This window comes from Vitis riparia, chromosome 5 (genome assembly GCF_004353265.1).
Source record: "Vitis riparia cultivar Riparia Gloire de Montpellier isolate 1030 chromosome 5, EGFV_Vit.rip_1.0, whole genome shotgun sequence".
Classification (NCBI taxonomy): Eukaryota; Viridiplantae; Streptophyta; class Magnoliopsida; order Vitales; family Vitaceae; genus Vitis; species Vitis riparia.
The window spans coordinates 880,714-899,613 of NC_048435.1; the positions used below are offsets into that span (position 1 = coordinate 880,714).

The 18,900-nt window shown below is 31.0% G+C and overlaps 1 protein-coding gene across 1 annotated transcript; it reads right to left on the minus strand.

Annotated features, from left to right (window-relative positions):
* Positions 1-5,736: 5,736 nt before the first annotated feature.
* On the minus strand, positions 5,737-10,781 carry LOC117914943 (putative beta-D-xylosidase). Its single transcript, XM_034830467.1, has 7 exons — positions 10,357-10,781; positions 8,423-8,701; positions 8,150-8,319; positions 7,959-8,056; positions 7,428-7,778; positions 6,838-7,251; positions 5,737-6,739 (listed from the first exon to the last, which is right to left on the minus strand). The coding sequence occupies exons 1-7, from the start codon at positions 10,747-10,749 to the stop codon at positions 6,135-6,137; spliced, it is 2,310 nt and encodes a 769-aa protein (XP_034686358.1). The 5' UTR covers positions 10,750-10,781; the 3' UTR covers positions 5,737-6,134.
* Positions 10,782-18,900: the final 8,119 nt, after the last annotated feature.

Sequence of the window (18,900 nt, forward strand, 5' to 3'; positions counted from 1 at the left end):
TTTAGAAGTAAAACTAAGAAGCAAAGCACAAGGGGTGGAGGAGAGAGGGAGTGAAGGGCGGTAGAGAAGTTCCGTTTAAAGCTGTTAGTATTTCTCTATCAGGAGGGCCCCATTTCCCCCAAACACCCCACGCCCTTCTCTTCCTCACGTGCCCCTCACCCCTCCTTACCGACACTAACAGAATTCCAAAAAAAAAATAAAAAATGAAACAAATTGTACATTAATTAATCATTAATCATAATGATGAAAAATGCTAAGTCACTTTAACTTTATTTGTCAAACAACAACTATATATATATTGAGATTATGATCATTCAGGTATAACAAAATTTTTTTAAAAAAAAGTACCATTAAAATTTATCAAATTAAAAACAAAAATAAAAATAAATTATAAAAGAATTTTTAAAAACAAAAATGATTTTGTATATTCTATTTTTGTTTAATTCTATTTTGTACAATTATGTTTTTAAGGAGAAAATATTAATATTTATATTACTACCTAATTGCTAATTTTTTTTCTTTATTATTTCTTTTTACTTGTAGGAAATTACCTTATTTAAAACCCATATGAAAAATAAAGCATAAAATTTTAAGAAAAAAATCGTTTTTATATTCTATTTATGTTTATTTCTATTTTGTCCACGTATGCTATTGAGGAGAAAATATTAGCATTTATATTACTAATTTATTATTTTTATTTATTTGTAGGAAATTACATTATTTAAAACCCGTATGGAAAATAAAGCACACATTTTTATGACGAGGATGATAAATATCAGAGTGTCCATGTCACACTGATTTATCCACTCATCAAACTTCACAATAAATCTATTAATGTTCCCAACGGTTCAATTTCTGTCTCACCTCCTTGGGCTTTGAACCATAACAAGATCATATTTTAATTATTATTATTATTATTATTATTATTATTATTTCAAATCTAAAATTTGGGCTGAGCTCACCTGTACATGTGTGAGCCCAATATGGTTGACTTCTGATTAAGTCAATTTAATTTTATCATATTTTTAGCAAAGTCAGCTCCATTCAAAAGCACAATAGGTTGCCTTGAGGATGTCCAAATCAGCTTATTTTAAGCAAAATTTTTATTTAAAAAATAATAATAACTAGCCGGCACAAATTTTTAATAAGAATATCTAAATATTCATATTAAAAATTAATTTTAACTTAAATCCAGATCAGATTAAATGTAATTAAATATTTCAGCTATTTCTGATTTATAAATATCTAAAAATCATTCAGTATTAAATTTTTATTTAATGTTGATTCTACTTGTTAAAAATATTTATAAAATTAATTCTTGTATTTCGTTATATAAGAAAAAATGATTTCACATGTTTATTTTTATTTTTTTATTAATATCGTTAAAAATGATAAGCTAAAAAGCAACCAACAGTAAAATTGTCTAAATTTTAAAAGGAATCGTGAAAGAAACAAACAAGCCCTTGACACCTCACCAACCATAATGGCATGACATACCACTATCATGCTTTTAAAAGAAAGAGAAAATTGTGTTTTGGGTCAAAAAAAAAAACTTCTAGTCCATATATAAGCCCAACACTCAAAGAAAGTCTGAAAATTGAGAAGAAGGATATTGTCCTTCATTAATCCCTAAAATACCCTTAACTCTTACATGGGCACACAGTGAATGTGAATTTCAATTTTTTTATATTTTTTTTTCCCTTTTCTATTTCCTATTAAGTATTACTCATTTCTAACTTCTTTTTTCTTTTTCTTTCAATCTATATTTCTATTTTATGTCAAATAAAAAGCAATAATATTTTTTTTTTTCATTTTTAAAGATATTGAATCTTTTTATTCTTATAAGTAAGGATAAAAATGTTGGGATTTTTCATCCAAATATTTTTTTAAATTGTATTTATCTTTTAGTTTAATTTTCATTTTTTATTTTAAATTTATATTACCCTTTCATTTATACTTTTCTCTTATTTTTAATTATTTTTTATATTTTCTACATTAACCATATTTAAAAAAAATTAAATTGACTATCACTTCACTATTATTATATATATATATATATATATATATATATATATATATATATATCCTTTTAGTTTTTAAATTTTTAATTTTTTTTAATTTTTAAAAGATAAATTTATTGAAAAAAATAACTAAGATATGAAGTTCTAATATTATATTAATAATGTTTCTTATCTAGATAGACTAATGCAAAGTATTTTCACTCACAACAAGAAAATTGTCAATTCAATTTTTTAATGAAACTTTAGAAATTAAATTTCAAATAAAATATATTATATAAAATTTTATCTAAAAATTATTGAATGTGGTATTTACATTTTTTTATTGACTTTCAAACTTATCTAATTTTTTACTTGAAAGGTAATAGAACATGTTTACAAAAAAAAATTAGTTTTTCATTTTTTTAAATAAATGAGTATAAATATATTAAAAGAATTAAAGATAATTTTAGTAATAAATTTGATAAATATGATTATAATTTTAAATATAGATTCATTTGGATAAAATTTCACAAAAAAAAAATAGTGGAAAGAAAGAACATTGCTAAAACTACAAAAAAAAAAATATGTAATTACAAAATTTTGTTGATGAAATTTAAAAATAAAATTCGAAACAATTCTTGAGTGAGAGAATTTGAGTGCGGAAAAATCCTTAAGTGGAAAAAAATGGGAAAGTTTTTCAAAATCACTTGAAATCCTTAACAAAAAGTAATCTTATACACCCTTGTATAATTAGTAAATTTGTCTTGTACAGTTAGTATAATACCCTTGTACAATAACTCAAATTTCATACATCATCTCATAAATATCCGACAATAAGTTGGTTAACCATGTTTGCATTGGTTTTGTTTTAAAAAAGAAGAAAAATTGTTATATAATTTTGTTTTACAATCATCATAAGTGAGATACCTATTTAAATGACCATATACAAGTTAGATAAAGTGCATGAGATGAATGTATATTTAACCAATATGTGTAATAAATGTCATCTATCATTGGTTAGAGGAAATAAACAAACAAGTTTTTCAGAATCACTTAAAATCTTTCACAAATAATAGTCTTATACACCCTTATACAGTTTATTTATCATGTACACTTAGTGTAAATACCTTGTACAATGACTCAAATTCCATATACCCCCTACTCAATGTGTAACCATAGGTAGATTAACCATATTTTCATTGGTTTAGTTAAAAAAATAGTGGAAGATGGAAAAACAAAATGTTCTCTCAAACATCATTAATGTGATAAGTATTCGAATTGTCATATGCGAGTTAAATAAAATGTATAAGATGAGTGTGTGATAGAGGAATGTGTACCTTGAGAGTGTGTAATCCTTAGATGACAAGATAAAAAAAAAAAAAAATTGCCCAAAATTGATTGAAATCTTTCACAAATGATAGCCTTGTATACCCCTTGTATAGTTAGAACATTTGTCTTGTCCAATTAAACATTTACCATGATATAAAACATAAAAACAAAATTTTTCCCTAAACATAATTATTAAGGTAAGTATTTGAATTGTTATATGCGAGTTAAATAAAGTACATGAAATAAAAGAATTTGTGGTAGGAGAGCGTATAATCCTTAGATGACAAGAAAAAAAAAAAAGTTAGTCAAAATGTACAATCTTGTACACCCCTTGTGCAATTAGTGTAATAACCTTATATAATGGTATAAATTTCATGTATATATATATATATATATATATGCATAAATTATATCCACATAAGTGTGTAAACTATGTTCCCAATAGTTTGACATTTAAAATAATTAAAACAAATAAAACATTATTTTATTTTATTTTCAATGCAAAATGTAATTAAAAATAAGACAAAGAAATTACTTAAAAACTATTATTTAAGCAAAGTTTATTTATTTATTTATTTCCTTTTATTTTTGGAAATAAAGAAAAATAAATAAATAATTTATTTAACCATAAGAAATATGAATATAAGATCAGTTAGAAAATACCAAATTTATTTATTTATTTTATTTTATTTTTGGAATTAAAGAAAAAAATAATAAAAATTTTATTCAACCATAAAAAATATTAATATAAGATATGTTCAAAAATAGAAATAACCCCAAATTTATTTACTTATTTCATTTTATTTATTTAAATTAGAAAGTAATTTATTTTAATAGATCAAAATGTGCACAATTAATCTATTACTTTGTTAATTTTGGATATATTAAAATTTTCTATTAGATAAAAAATAAATAAAGAAAATAAAATTAAAAAGAGTAATAAATATATATAATTTAGTTATTTAATTATTTTTCATGTAAAAGATAGTCACACAAAAAACACATAATTGATCAATTCCTTTGTTTAATTGTAAACATACCATATATATATATATATATATATATATATATATATATATATATATATATATATATATATTATTAAAATAACTAATGAAAAAAAAATGGATAATCAATGAATAAAATTTAATTCTTTTTATTATTTTCATATAAAAAAATTAGTACTAAACAAGGTTTTCAAATTTTATTTTTAAAAATTGTTTTCACTTTTTAATTAAATGTTTTTTCAAAAAGAAAATGTAAAAATATAAATCATATTACCATTTTTTTAGAAAGTATTTTTTTAAATAGTTTTTGAACATAATTTTTCTTTATTTATAATTTAAAATATAAAATAATTCTGGTTTTCAATTATTTATTAAAAAAAAATCAAAAACAATAAAAAATTCAAATTATTAAAATAGAATTATTATAGTTGCGTGAATATTGGTGTGAAATTTGTTAAAATCCAAATTGTTAAAATCCAAATTTTAAAAAGGCTTATGTGAAAGGTTATTGAGTATGTTAGTTTATTACTATTTTATATCTTAAAAGTTAATATAAAAATTTGAATGGTATATTGATCTCTTAACATCTTATATTTTTTCTATTAATTACGTAAGTTATATGAATTAAATGTTAATTTTTGAATCCGTGGACCCAAAACACAATGGTCCTTAAAAGAAAGAGTCATACGCATGACGTCACTCATGTTAAAGAAGTCTTGCTCCAGCCTCACGCATGACGTCACTCGTGTTAAAGAAGCCTTGCTCCAACCTCACGCATGGCGTCACTCATGTTAAAGAAGCCCCGCTCCAACTTCACTAGCTATTCTTAGAAGAGTTCGATTAATTTCATTCTACTCCCTGAAATTTGACTTAAATACATACAATTACCCTAAATTTAAAATTTCGTCACATATGTTTCCTATTCTTTTCCATCCATAATTTTATTCTTATTTATTTTGATTCAAAATAAAAAAAGTATTTAATAAAATTTTAAATTTACAATAACTAACTATATTTTATCAAAACCCGAATATATTAAAAATATTATATAAATTTAAAAGTTAATTTAAAATAAAACACAACATATAAAAATTATTTTTAAAAATATAAAAAGCAAATTAAGAAAATTTCAAGTTACCAAAAGATATTAGATCTTAAAAACTGTTTTTGGAAATATTTTTAAAAACAGCATGAGCATCCAGACCATTGGCCCTTGGCATTTAGAATCTGACATCTGCTTGCCCACAGGGATTACTGGGTTTGATACCATCTACCCACCAAGATGGTCCTTTTCCCATTGATACTTATCCCAGGGATAGACTTAAGGATTCATTGAAAGGCAAAGAGTGAAAGATTCATTCTAGAAGGAAAAAAAAAATGACATAATTAAAATATTTAACTTAGTAGGGAGCCCATAAGAGGATCAACAAATCTGCATAGAAACTGTAATCAAGAGTTTATTTTACAGCCCATTTTGGAGCAATACACAAGGATACTGGACATTTGGGAGGCAAGGTACAAGAGAAAAAGACTGGGTTTAAGCTAGTTTCTAGCATAATTTATTGCTTTCACTCACTAATTTTGTCTAAATTCCACTCAATCCCTATTGTATTAATTGTCTTTTGGCTTTGGTTTTAGTGCCTGAGAACTTGATCTCGTCATTTTTACATTTGTAGTGGGACTCTTTTGAGTCTTTTTCATCTCCTACTGATATATAGAGATATGCCATTATGGCTTCTTCTCCTTAATTTTCCTTTATTTTTTTTTAATTGGTATGGTGATGATCAGTTCCTGGTATTTACTTGGATTTGATCTCCTCCAAAGTTGCTTGGAGGGAGATGGAATGCTTGAGGTCTCCAATGTGAAAATGGTGTTCACCCATTGGAATTCTATGAATTCCAAAGTGGTCTACTACAGAGAGGTGTTTGCAGACATGAACATCAAATCTCACCCTCTCCTGAGACCCTGCCGCCACATGAACTTTCTCAAAAGCCAGTAACCGCTTGTTTGGAGACCATGTTCCAGGGGGTGGAGTGGAGAAGAGGAGAAGTGTGTGAGACCCATCCATGGTCCCAGTGTTCTTCACATCAATGTGCAAGCCCAGTGGCTGTGTGTTGCAGTTGGCGTGGCTGACCCTGACTGCTGCGCTGCTCACTATGGTTGAGTTCTTGATGGTTTGAAGGCTGGCGAGGGAGACTGAAACGGTGGTCGGAGCTTGGGCTAAAGAGTGGGCAAAAGTGGAGTAACTCAAGCCATGTCCAAAGGGGAACACCACTGGGCCATTGTAGAAACGGTAGGTCCTCCCAGGGTACCCTCTTGAAGGGATTGCCCTCATCGCCATGTTCGTCATTGGCACCTTTCGTAGGTAGCTCTGCGGGTACCATGTTACAGGCAGCTTCCCTCCTGATATTCAAAAACCCAATACATACAATCAACCGGTATATATAAAAATATATATGTTTGAGTATGATCACATTCCTGTGAAAGAAGAAAAAGTCTACCTGGATTGGTTCTTCCAAACAAAACATCAGCAATGGCAGTTCCTCCGGCTTGGCCAGGATAACCCACCCAGATGATTGCTGCAATGCGGGGATCGTTCTTAGCGAACGACACATCAATAGGGCCACCAGACATCAAGACCAGCACGGTTGGGCCTCTGGAGGCCATGGCTACCTTTGATACGAGCTCCTGTTGGCGGCCAGGCAAGAGGATGTCCACCCTGTCTCTGAATTCTGCTTCAATGGATTGGTCCAACCCCATCACTAGGACTGTCGCATCAGCCTGCCGAGCAGCAGCCACCGCCGCTCCGAATAGCTGGTCATCTCTACAGGCAACGCCCGAGCAACCTGCCTGGTGAATTGTCCTTGCATATCTCCCAATTCCCTGCAGGGGAGTTGTGTAACCACATGCAACACCTGCACATAGTGTCAATAATGAGTCATACTAGAATTAACCTAATAAATACTATGATTTTTTTCTAATGGATTCATCCAGTTGCTTCTTTAGAAATGCTCTTGATTTTGTATATAAATGTAGAGATAGATAAAATTAAGGTTCCGGGGCAAAGATTAACCCAATGTAATCGACTTACCGGCATAGTTCCCAATCATGGTTTCGGTAACATCAGAATTGGGCCCAATAACAGCAATAGTCCGGTGACGGCTCGTGGACAGTGGCAGGGCTGGCCCACGATTCTGAAGCAGAACAATGCCTTGTCGGGCCGCCTCAAGGGCCAACTGCTGGTGGGCCGGAGTGCAAACATCCCTTGGGCCAAGATTCCCGTAGGGCTGGGCCGAAGGCTCCCCATCAAACATTCCCAATCTCATCTGGACCGAAATTGTATTTATTAAGGCCCCATTTACATCGGCCTCGGTCAGCTTCCCTCCCCTTATGGCCGCCTCTGTGTGGATCGCAAGAAACGGCCCACAGTCCAAATCCAAACCTACAGAAAATCACAAATACAAAGTAATTAGATTCTACGGAGTTGAGAGAATTGGTCTATCTAAAAAATAAAATTATTTTTGGTAATTCAAATATAAAAACAATTTTCTCGCTTTATCATGTTTGAAACCATTTTCACGGTAACTATTTTTAAAAACAGTTTCCAATCAAGATTACTAACCAGCTTTAATGGCAACAGCAGCAGCTTCCTCAGGTGTTGCAGTGTAGTGTTGTTCATCGTAGAAGACCCCGACCGAGTCACAGTCCGAGACTATGTATCTGTCCCACATAAAAGAAGAGAGTTACGTTCCGAAATTCATAAGTTAAATCCCTAGACTTTGAGATGTGATGGCCACCGAGTCAGTGACTCACCCATTGAGTTTCCAGTCGCCGCGGATGGTGTCGCGGAGGAGATGAGGATCAGCGCATGTGGGCTTCCCGTTCACCTGATTGTACGAGCACATCACACTGGCAACATTCCCCTCCACCACGCACGCCTTGAACGGAACATCATACGTGTCCTCCAAGTCCTGCTTGCTAACCTACACCGCCATGGAATTTTGGGAAAATCATACCAGGAATGCATGGTTTCGATTAATTTTCGGGTTTTATGATTTTATCATTGGGAATTAAGTTGTTGCTTACTCTGGCGTTGAAATGGAATCGATCGATGCCGCCCCAGTGATCAAGGTCGTAGGCGGTGTAGTGCTTACAACATGCGGCTACCTTCAATCTGTCTCGGGCATTGCCTTGGAGGCCTCTTACGTACGCCGCTGCATACTTTGCGGCCACGGCGGGGTCTTCGCCTGGAGTCTCCTGCCCTCGGCCCCATCTGGGGTCTCTGAATATGTTCACGTTCGGGCTCCAATACGTAAGACCAGCCATTCCACCATTGTACATTGCTCTTGCTTCATCGGACACCACCTGGACACACACACTAAAAATGTTCAACTCCCATAAAAATGGAAGGCAGTTTTCGTCAACACTTTGGAATTGCGTCATGAAAAGGTCAGATTAATTCTATTCCTGATTAAAGTCCCAGGAATCAACTACTCTGACTTGGACGTTGCAGCTTGCAACCAACACATTGTGGGGCTGAGTTTGGTTGTCCCCGCCATGATGGGAAAGTACAACTTGCAATAATTATTTTAGGAAAATTATAGGATATTGAATCCGCAACAGTAGAATATACAATCCAGCTCATTAGAAGTCCACAACCAAATTTAAATTATTAGATGACGGTACACATAATAAATTAATAATACCATGCGGATCAAAAGTGGAAGAAGGCAAGAGAAAGGCGCATCACATAGAACTTTTCTTTGTTTTTTTCTAGTGAACAATTATGAAACCAGCATCTTCAGAGTGAATTAAATACCATATAGTATAGGTTTCAAGCAATTTGAATTTGGCATGGGCCCAGAGCTCAAAAATCAACATCTTCAAACTCCATCATAAGTCTTCTCTCAACTGTAATCATAGACTCAACAAAAACATTTATATCATTTCCGAATTTTGCTTTAAAAAGTTTATAATTTAAAATAATAATAATAATAATAATAATAATATCGAATTGAATTATTAATTTTTATCTAAAGCCAAAAGGGCACTTATTTATTTATTTATTTAAGTGAAAGGAATTATCAATTATGTGAGAGAAGTGAAAACTACATGAAAGGTTTTGGATAAGCCATGACTCAACAATCTCTGCATATTCTTCCTAACATTTATGACTAAAAATATGTACACATGACTAGATGAGGCCTGCCCTACACGTCCACTTCTACCTACCAAACTCTCCATTACAAAAAATACACAAGGCCTGTCTCATTGCTTCACCTACAAGCCGTCAACTATTATTATTATTGTTTGTATAAAATATATATATATATATATATATATATATATATATATATATATATATATATATATATATATATATATATATTTGTGGAATAACAAACGTAAGCATGGGCTCCTTCCTCTCCAACTTGCTCATGTAGACATACCTGTACTTTTCTGATAGAGGCATGCCCATTTAAGATGACAATGGACCACCAAAATAATAGTGTGGGTGAAATACAATTTTGGCCTTGGATTTCTTGTTCGTTATTGAATAAAATCAGCCTTCATGGCATGTTCTTATATTAAAATTTAAAAAAAAAAATTGTAGAAAATAATATTCAAAATCCTAGTTATTTTAGGTTGGATGTATTAAACTTAAATGTGCGCCAAACAATAAATTAATTAAAACATTTTTGAGAGAGGAAAAGAAAAGTAGTCACGAGAATTATGGATAGACTTTAAAATTAAGAATATTTTCCGGGTTGAAATTATTTTCTTAGTCTTTAAGTCCATTTTCTCCATCATACCACTCTTTTTTCTAATCACGGGTCTCTATCTTGAAAATTTTGGCCTCTTATGTGGTCCTCAAGGCTCAATCCCAGAGAGACAGTGGAAACCACCAAGGAATTTCCTATGCTAAAGAATCGAAAATCTTAAAATAATAATAATAAAATGATGAAATTAATGAACACGGAAAATGGCAAAAAAATGAAGAGAAAACAAAGAAGCCATACCCGTCCGATCTCTTCCCAGAGAGAAGCGTTGAAGGAAGCGGCGGTGGTGATGACCTGAGGGAAGCTGGTGGCGCCGGGGAAGCTGCCGCCGAACTTGGTGCCGGGACCCACGTTGGAGACCCCATGAAGAGCCTCCGACCACCACTCGTATCCCTTAATCCCCAGCCTGGGCACGTCTATGGCATTGTTCACCAGCAGCCTTATCTTCTCCTGCAATGTCAACCTTCCAACTAGGTCTCTGGCTCTCTCTTGGATTGGCAGAGATGCTCTACAGAAAGGCAAGTTTCTGGTGACCCCATTTCGTGGGTCGCATGCGAAAGGCTCTCGAGCTTCTGCGAATGAGCAGAGAAGAGCTGCTAGGAGAAGAAGAACTGAGAATTGGGTGTAAGACATCTTTTTTAGTTGTTCTTGTGTGAGAAAAGGGGGGAGGGGGTGTGGGTATATATAGACTATAGAGAGAAGAGAATGATGTGTAGATGATTGGGTTTACACGTCGATGGGGGTGTGGAGATGGAGAGTGATGAGTGAGTGTAACACGCATATTAGGCAATCACGTAGAGTAAAGGGAAAATGGCTGTAATGCCCCTGTTTGGATAGACGGAAAATGGGGTCACGGACTAGGGAATCTCTCCTCTGGCTAATCATCAGTTGGCAGCCATGGTTGGCCCCACTTTGTTGGATTTTCTTTTTTAAAGAGATTTTTAAGCTACCGTATTTTTAAGAGATTTTTTTAAAGAGATTTTAACATCATGGTATTTATTGATTTTGTTTTTATTTTAAAAAAAATCTCCACATACTTTTAAAAAAGATATAAATAATTTGTGTATAAAATTTAAAATCATTAACATAAAATACCTTTTATTTTTTAAAATTAGAGGTAATAATTAGAATATATCTATATGATTTAACAACGATTTTCTATTTTTAAAAATATAAAATTATTTTTAAACATTTCTAAGACTATTTAATCGTCAAAGTGAAATAGAAAACAAGTAGGAATTAGTTTTACTTGACCGGTTTAAAAATTATTGTTAAAAACAAGTTTAAAAAATACGGTTAAACAAGTTCTTAATTTTTTAAATATTTTTTAAAACTTATCATAAAAGTTCCTATGTTTCTAAATATAATTCACTTCTATTTTTATTTTTAAAAATAAAAATAAAAAAATATCTAAGGGAGGATCTTACCTTTTTCTTTTTCAATGCATATAATTTATTTTGTTGTATGGTATTTTTTTTTCTTTAAATTATTTTACAAATGCAATCTTCTTTGTATTGTATCAATTAAAGGAATTAAAAATCTTAAGATAAAGTTTCATGACTATAGGTTAATTTCAAAGTCATGTTCCACCCTCTTTGTGCTTATAAATTGAAGGAATAAAAGTTTAGGCCTGTTTGGGTTGTTTAAATTAAAGCAAAAAATTAATTAATTCAAAATCTAAGCCTCTTTTTTTAGATTGAATAAATAAAGAAATGCTAAAATAAATCAATCCAAAAAAAACATTTATCATTTAACTTTTAAAAAGTTAGTGTAATCTTTGAACTTATCATTTCACATTTAACTTAAAATTTTATAGATTTTTTTTTTTTGTAACATGTTCAAAAATAATTTAAAAAAAAAAATTCTTGAAACAAGGATTTTTAAATATTTTTAAGAAAAAAAATTAATTTGGAAACTTAAATATGTAAAACAATTTTTTTGATTTATTCTTCACAAAAGTATCATGTACTATACAAAAAATAATTAAAATAATTAAAATTTATTCTAAAGATAACTTATTTTCTAAACAAATTCTCAAAAAAAATATTTTTTTAAATATCAATTTGGATGTACTTCTTATTTTTTATTTTAAAAATTAGAAACTTGTGTATAAAAATTGAATATCTTATAAAATATATATATAAATTTAAACATTTATTCCTTTAAAAATCATTTAAAAAAACTTGAAATTTTGAAATAATATTTTTTTTTATAACTCGATTATTTAAAACCATTGTAGACTCTAAAATTTTTTGTATCTTATATAAAAATTATTATTTATTTAATATTTTTAAAAAAATAAAAGTAAAATTCATTTTTATTTTGTCCTTTTAAAATAGAAACTATTTTCAAGATAGGTTTCAAACCTAAGTTAATAAATAATTCTGAATTTTAAAGCTTTAGAAACTACCAAGAAAGATGATATCACATTGTGATGCGTATGAAGTACACCTTGTATTATTTCACAAGAAAGGAAAAAGAGTTCTTTGTTACTTCCAAGGTATTACATTTTCTCTATTTCTATATGTCCACTTCATAGCACCTTAAAGAAATCTAATCAAATTTTGGGTACTTGTAAATTTGTAGTCCATTTTCAGCTAAGTGTTAATAATGCTATGACAACTACTTTTTCCATTTGGATTCACATGAAACTTAAAATAAATGGAATATTAAAAGTAATAAAGGAGTAGAAGGAAGAAAGGAAATAGGGGAAGGCTGGAGTCATTCATCGTCGAATTGAATGCATTTATAGATAAGTAGATGAGATTGAGTAGCACCGTCTAAATTATTAATTAGGTTAAAAGTATGAAAATTGTAACAAATGAATAGACCGTATATAGCAAAAAGAAACATGGATACAATATGAAATAGTATCATTAATTAACAACTTAACAAACACATTAATAGTTTTTAAAAAACAGTTTTATAAAAGTCTGTTTAAGAACTTGAAATGTTTTAAACCTATTATAGACCCCCATTTTGGGGCACTTTCGTTCTCACCTTTCATGCAGGTTATTTGGTCAGGTGGCACGATCCCGGGAGACCACGTGGCGTCTTTGGAGAGGCTAACAGAGAATCAGATTAGTGTTTTGAGGAGCTATCAGAATTCGACACCTGTAAAGGGGATTTGGAAAGCTGCAGACTGTAGAGGTAGGGGACCCCCAGCTAAGAACAAGAGGTCGTCTGCATGAGGCGTGCAGCTGAAGGGGGTGGTTGCGAAAGCCATGTTGGCTGACCGGTGAATAGGAGGGCAGAAGAGTGGCTTGCAAGAAAAAGGGAAGAAAAAAAAAAAAAAAAAAGGGAGACAACATTAGAGAAAAACGAAAAAGAAGAACGGCTGAGAGGGAGAACGAGGGGAGGAGAGGAGAGTTCGAAGAGTAGCCTTTGGAAAGGAGGTGCGGATCTAGGCATCTTCCAGAAGGGTCATAAAAACAGGGGCTCGAAGTCAGGTGAGCTTCCATCTGCGAGGAAGCTTTTCAGGCATGGATCTTGTTCATTACCTTCTCTATTTTGTTTTTGGATATCGATAAGATTCTATTTTGGTGTTTGGGTGCGGGCATTGGAGATTTTATTATGTTCTTATGGAATCTGAGTTCGTTTGCCTCCATGTTGTGCTTGATTTCTAACTTGGCTCTCAACTTGTTTACACCGACTATTTTAAACTGCTCTCCTCTGTTTCTTGATTTGTTAGCGGCTTATCCTCGATGCCTGGAGTATACTTACTCATTCTCTCTATTCTGGAAAATTTTGAGAGAAGATTCATCACATGCTTTTGATTTGTGGGGTCGTGCCTACATTTCTTTTTATTCATTTATTTATTTATCATTCCACCCGGGGAAGAATTCTGTCCGGCTGACGTTCCACCTTCTTCGGATGTCTCACATCCGGAATTCTGTCCGACCGACACCCCCACCTTCTTCGGATGTCTCATATCCGAAATTCTGTCCGCCGACATCCCACCTTCTCCGGATGTCTTACATCCGGAATTCTGTTCGGCCGACGCCCCACCTTCTCCGGATGTCTCACATCCGGAATTCTGTTCGCCGACGCCCCACCTTCTCCGGATGTCTCACATCTGGAATTCTGTCCGACCGACGCCCCACCTTCTCCGGATGTCTCACATCCGGAATTCTGTCCAGCCGACACTTCAGATTTTCCGGATAGCTTGGCTCATTAGACACTCGCGATTCGCCGGATCCATTTCCGCCCGCAATCTTCTGCTCCTCTTGATTTTAATAGGCATGATTGTTATTTTTTTTTTCATAATTCCGGAATAATGGAATCTGTGATATTAATTCATACAAAATAAATGGGTTTTGGTGGGAGCCCGACATATGTGACTTTATAATTAATTGATTTAGTTGCCATGCATGATTGCTTCTATTCTGCCCTATGACATGCTTGAAATTATTCTTTAATTGTGCACTAACCTCACTTTTTGATAAGCGCATTGTGGCTCGTCACCCAGGTACGTATCTATTCCCATTCTGGTATTTTATGTATGCATGTTTAGATTCTCACATGTGCATGATCACTCTGAGTATTCATTGATTCCATCATCAATTGTCATGATTGCTTTATTTTATTAGTAGAGACCCGACTTTAGAGACTTAGAAGGGTGCTACGGTCCTTACCATACCTTCCCGATAAGTAACCTGACCCCCGAACCCGATCCGGTTTGTTGTAGACCAATTTTTTCCAAAACAAAGAGTCACACCTAGGGTTTTCTTTCTTATTTTGTTTACCCTCTTAAAAATAAAACACTAAATAGGTGGCGACTCCAAGTCATTTTCTTAATCAATTAAAATCAATTTTTCAAATAAAATCGAGCTCGCCATCGAATGAGAAACGCATGAGCCGAAATGCGGGGTCCGCACCTATATTTTGTGTTTGTAAATGTTTTTAAAAATGGTTTTTACTTGTAATACTTTATTTTAAATCATTTTCTATATTTATAGAATTATTTTTTAAAACAACCTTAGAAAACAAATGAAAATAATTAAAATATCTTCTCAAAAAACTATTTTTTATCAAAAAATATCAAATATGTTTTTGAATTTGAAAAACAATTTTTTATTTATACAAATAAAAAAATGTTTTTTAAAAACAATGCTCAAACAAACTCTTAATTTCATTTCTCATTCATTCTTTTATTTTTTAGAATGAAAATAGAAATAAAAAAAAATTAATAATTAAAAAAAAAATCATTGTCATGAAAAAGAAATTTTTTTTTTCTTCATTAACTCATGGCAAAATGTCATAATTTATATATATACATAGAAGGGGTTTTTTTTTTTTTTCTTTAAGGAAAAAGAAAAGAAAAAGTAAAGGCAGTTCAACTAGCTGAAAATTGGTTAAGAAGGTTCGAGACAACTTGAATGTTGCATCATTCCTTGGATAACAAAAAAGCTGGAACGCTTCGTTTTACAAAGGCAAGGGGAAAAAGAAAAAGAAAATCGGTTTTATTTATTTAACAACCTTCACATCTGCAGCTTGAGACAAGGACCTTCGAATACCAAACATCTCAAGTCTTAAGGGAGTGTTTGGCCAACCCACCATCATTATTTCCGTTATATGTGTCTGAGGCTGATGTTCCCATGAGAGCTTTTGTGGGGTTGTTTTGTCGGAGCACACTCTTCTGGATTGATGTCACTATGCTGCCCAATCGCCTCTCCTTCCATCCTCTTCTGTCTCCTCGTCTCTACATCCCAATTTGAATTTGACCTCGACTCGCCGATAGAATCTAAGTCCTTGTTTCATTTGTTGATCAACCCTAAAAGTATTTTTCATTTATTGATCAAGACAAAAAGTTGAGTGTTGATTTAGGGTGTTAAATGGTGATAAGGCTTGCTTTCCTCTTAACGATGAACCTTATCCTCATCATCTTATTTAGAACTTAGCTGAGGATTATTTTTTACTAAATAGAATCCGAATGCTTAATAGTGTTAAATCTTAAATTATTTATTTTTATAATATTTATTTTTATTAAATATTAAAAGTAAAAAAATTACTTTTTTATTTAGAAAAAAACTACATATTTTAATTTTTTTTCTATTTAGTAAAAAGTTTATAATAAGTCATAAAAAAATAAAAAAAATAAACGACATAAATTTTTAAAACAAATTGTTTTCAGCAAAAAACCAAAAAAATAAACACCACCTTAATATTTTGAGACTAGCTTTAAGGTTGAGATTAGATTTAAGCTTTTTGGTAGCTATTTTCGAAAAGAAAAAAAATATATACAAGATTTTTTAAAAATCATTATAAAAAATGATTAAAAATAAAACACTACTTATAAATTTTGTTTTTAAAAAATATTTAAAAATTATAAATAAATAAATAAATAACCAAATTAGAAACATAATTTTGTTGTACAAAACATTATAAAATAATTTTTAAAAAACATTTTCAAAAACGCTTCCCAACTAAAACCTTTAATGTCCCCAGTTTTGCTTCCCAACTAAAAACCTTTAGGCTATGTTTGATTCCCAGAAAATTTGAAGGAAAATGCAAGGGAAAGAAAATATAAAGGAAAAACAGAGGGAAAGAAAAAGTGAAGGAAAATAAAAAAATAGATTAAAAGTTGATAAATTATTTTTTTTGTTACTTCAAACTCATTTTATTTATTTTAACTCATCAATATAAAGATTAAATAATTTAAAAATACATAAGTTTTTAAGTAGTTTTAATCATATTTGATTTTCTTTGATATTTTTCATAGGACAACCAAATATAAAAAAATCATTTTCCTTTTCATTTTTTTCTTTTCTTAGTATTTTTGGGGAACAAACATAACCTTAATGTCCCAAGTTTTTCTTCATTAAGTGTCATTGTTATGGTCAACAATATGAGGATGACAGTATTTATGATATTTCCCATATTTTCATTAAATATTTAATTATCTTTATCCATAAAAAATGATGAAAATATCTTGGTATACCTAAGTCATCTATGTTTTCAAATTTTCAACGAAATTTCAAAACTAAAACATAGTCTACTAAGGTCATATAAAATTTTATATGTAATATAAAGACAGATTCAAATAATTTTTTTATTCATGATAAACACTAATTGTTTGGTAATACACATCAATATCAATACATATTTTTTTATTATTTGATACTATTGTACATTATTCTCTTAAAAACCCAATTTAATATTCGTACTATTAATTATTTTCTTATTTATCAAAGTTTTATCTAAAAATTTTCACATTTTTTAGTCATTTTTTATGATATTTTCAATTTTAAGAAAATTTCTATCAACATTGATATTTTTGTATCTAAAAATATTCATATTTTTAGTTATTTTTATGATTTTATGATATATTTAATTTAAGAAAATTATTATCAATATCCATATCCATATTTTTGTAAAATCAAACCAGTGATATTTTCATTATTGGATCCCCATTGAACAACTACTTTGCAACTCAATCCATTTGAATGATATGTATATTTGTAAAATTGAAATATCAATATTTTCTCTTGCTTCTTGGAAAGAAAATTTGTAGTAAAAAATTGTCCAACTTATTTCTTAGAAGTTTCAAACAACCTACATAGTAGGGTTAGTTGAAAAATAAATATAGGATGTCTTATTCAGCATTAACGTGAAATTGAAGTAATGATTGGTAGGTAGACGAGTTGGAGAAGAAAGAGGCCTAACTGGATGAAAGGGGATGGGTCCATTGATGCTACAAGTTGGATGAGCATGAAGAAATATGAACCATCCCACCTTGCATGGATTGGGACCTAACTTTATGGAGGGTGGATTGAAGGAGCATTGTAGCATGCCCAAGATTATGGATGGATGGATGGATGCATAATATAATATATAAGATTCTTATCCTTTAAAATACCATCTCAGTGACGCAACTGAAGATATATCTGCCAACAAACCATTCTGAATTCAGCTTTCTCCTTATCCTTAAAGCTTTCCTCCTCATTTGGAATACCACTTTCTCTGTAAAGCCTGGCCAATAATGATAGCATCAACGTTTGCTTGACCTTTTTTTTTTTGTTTTTTTTTTTGTTTTTGGTTTGTAATCCTATTGCATCATTTGAAAGTTCTTCAAATGGAGTCTTCTATTGCTAGAAAAATGACGTTTGAAATCATGTAATGAAGAATGAGAATGAAAATCTTTGACTTGTTGGAAACGTTTTCAAAATAGTTTCTAAAAATAGTTTTTAAAAAACAGTTTTTTGATGTTTACTAACATAAAAGTCTATTTGAGAACTTGACATGTTTTGAAACTATATTTTGTGTTTGTAAATGTTTTTTAAAAATGGTTTTTACTTGTAATACTTTATTTTAAATCATTTTCTATATTTATAGAATTATTTTTAAAACAATTTTAGAAAACAAATGAAAATAATTAAAATATCTTCTCAAAAAAATATCAAATATGTTTTTAAATTTGAAAAACAATTTTTTATTTATAGAAATAAAAAAAAAATTGTTTTTTAAAAACAATTGTGATGTCCCACATCGGATAGGGGAGAATGTTCCTGGTGCTATATATGTAGAGGCTCCTCTTAATCAAGTAGACGCGTTTTAAAGCCGTGAGGGCCCCTTTGGGCCCAAAGCGGACAATATCTACATGGTTGGGTGCGGGTCGTTACAAATGGTATCAGAGTCGATCCCCAACCCCGGTGTGGGGGTTTGTTTGGCTTTGTCTGTTTGGCCCCGCAATCTCATGGGACACAACGAGGACATTGTGTCTGCATGGGGGGTTGTTTGTGATGTCCCACATCGGATAGGGGAGAATGTTCCTGGCGCTATATA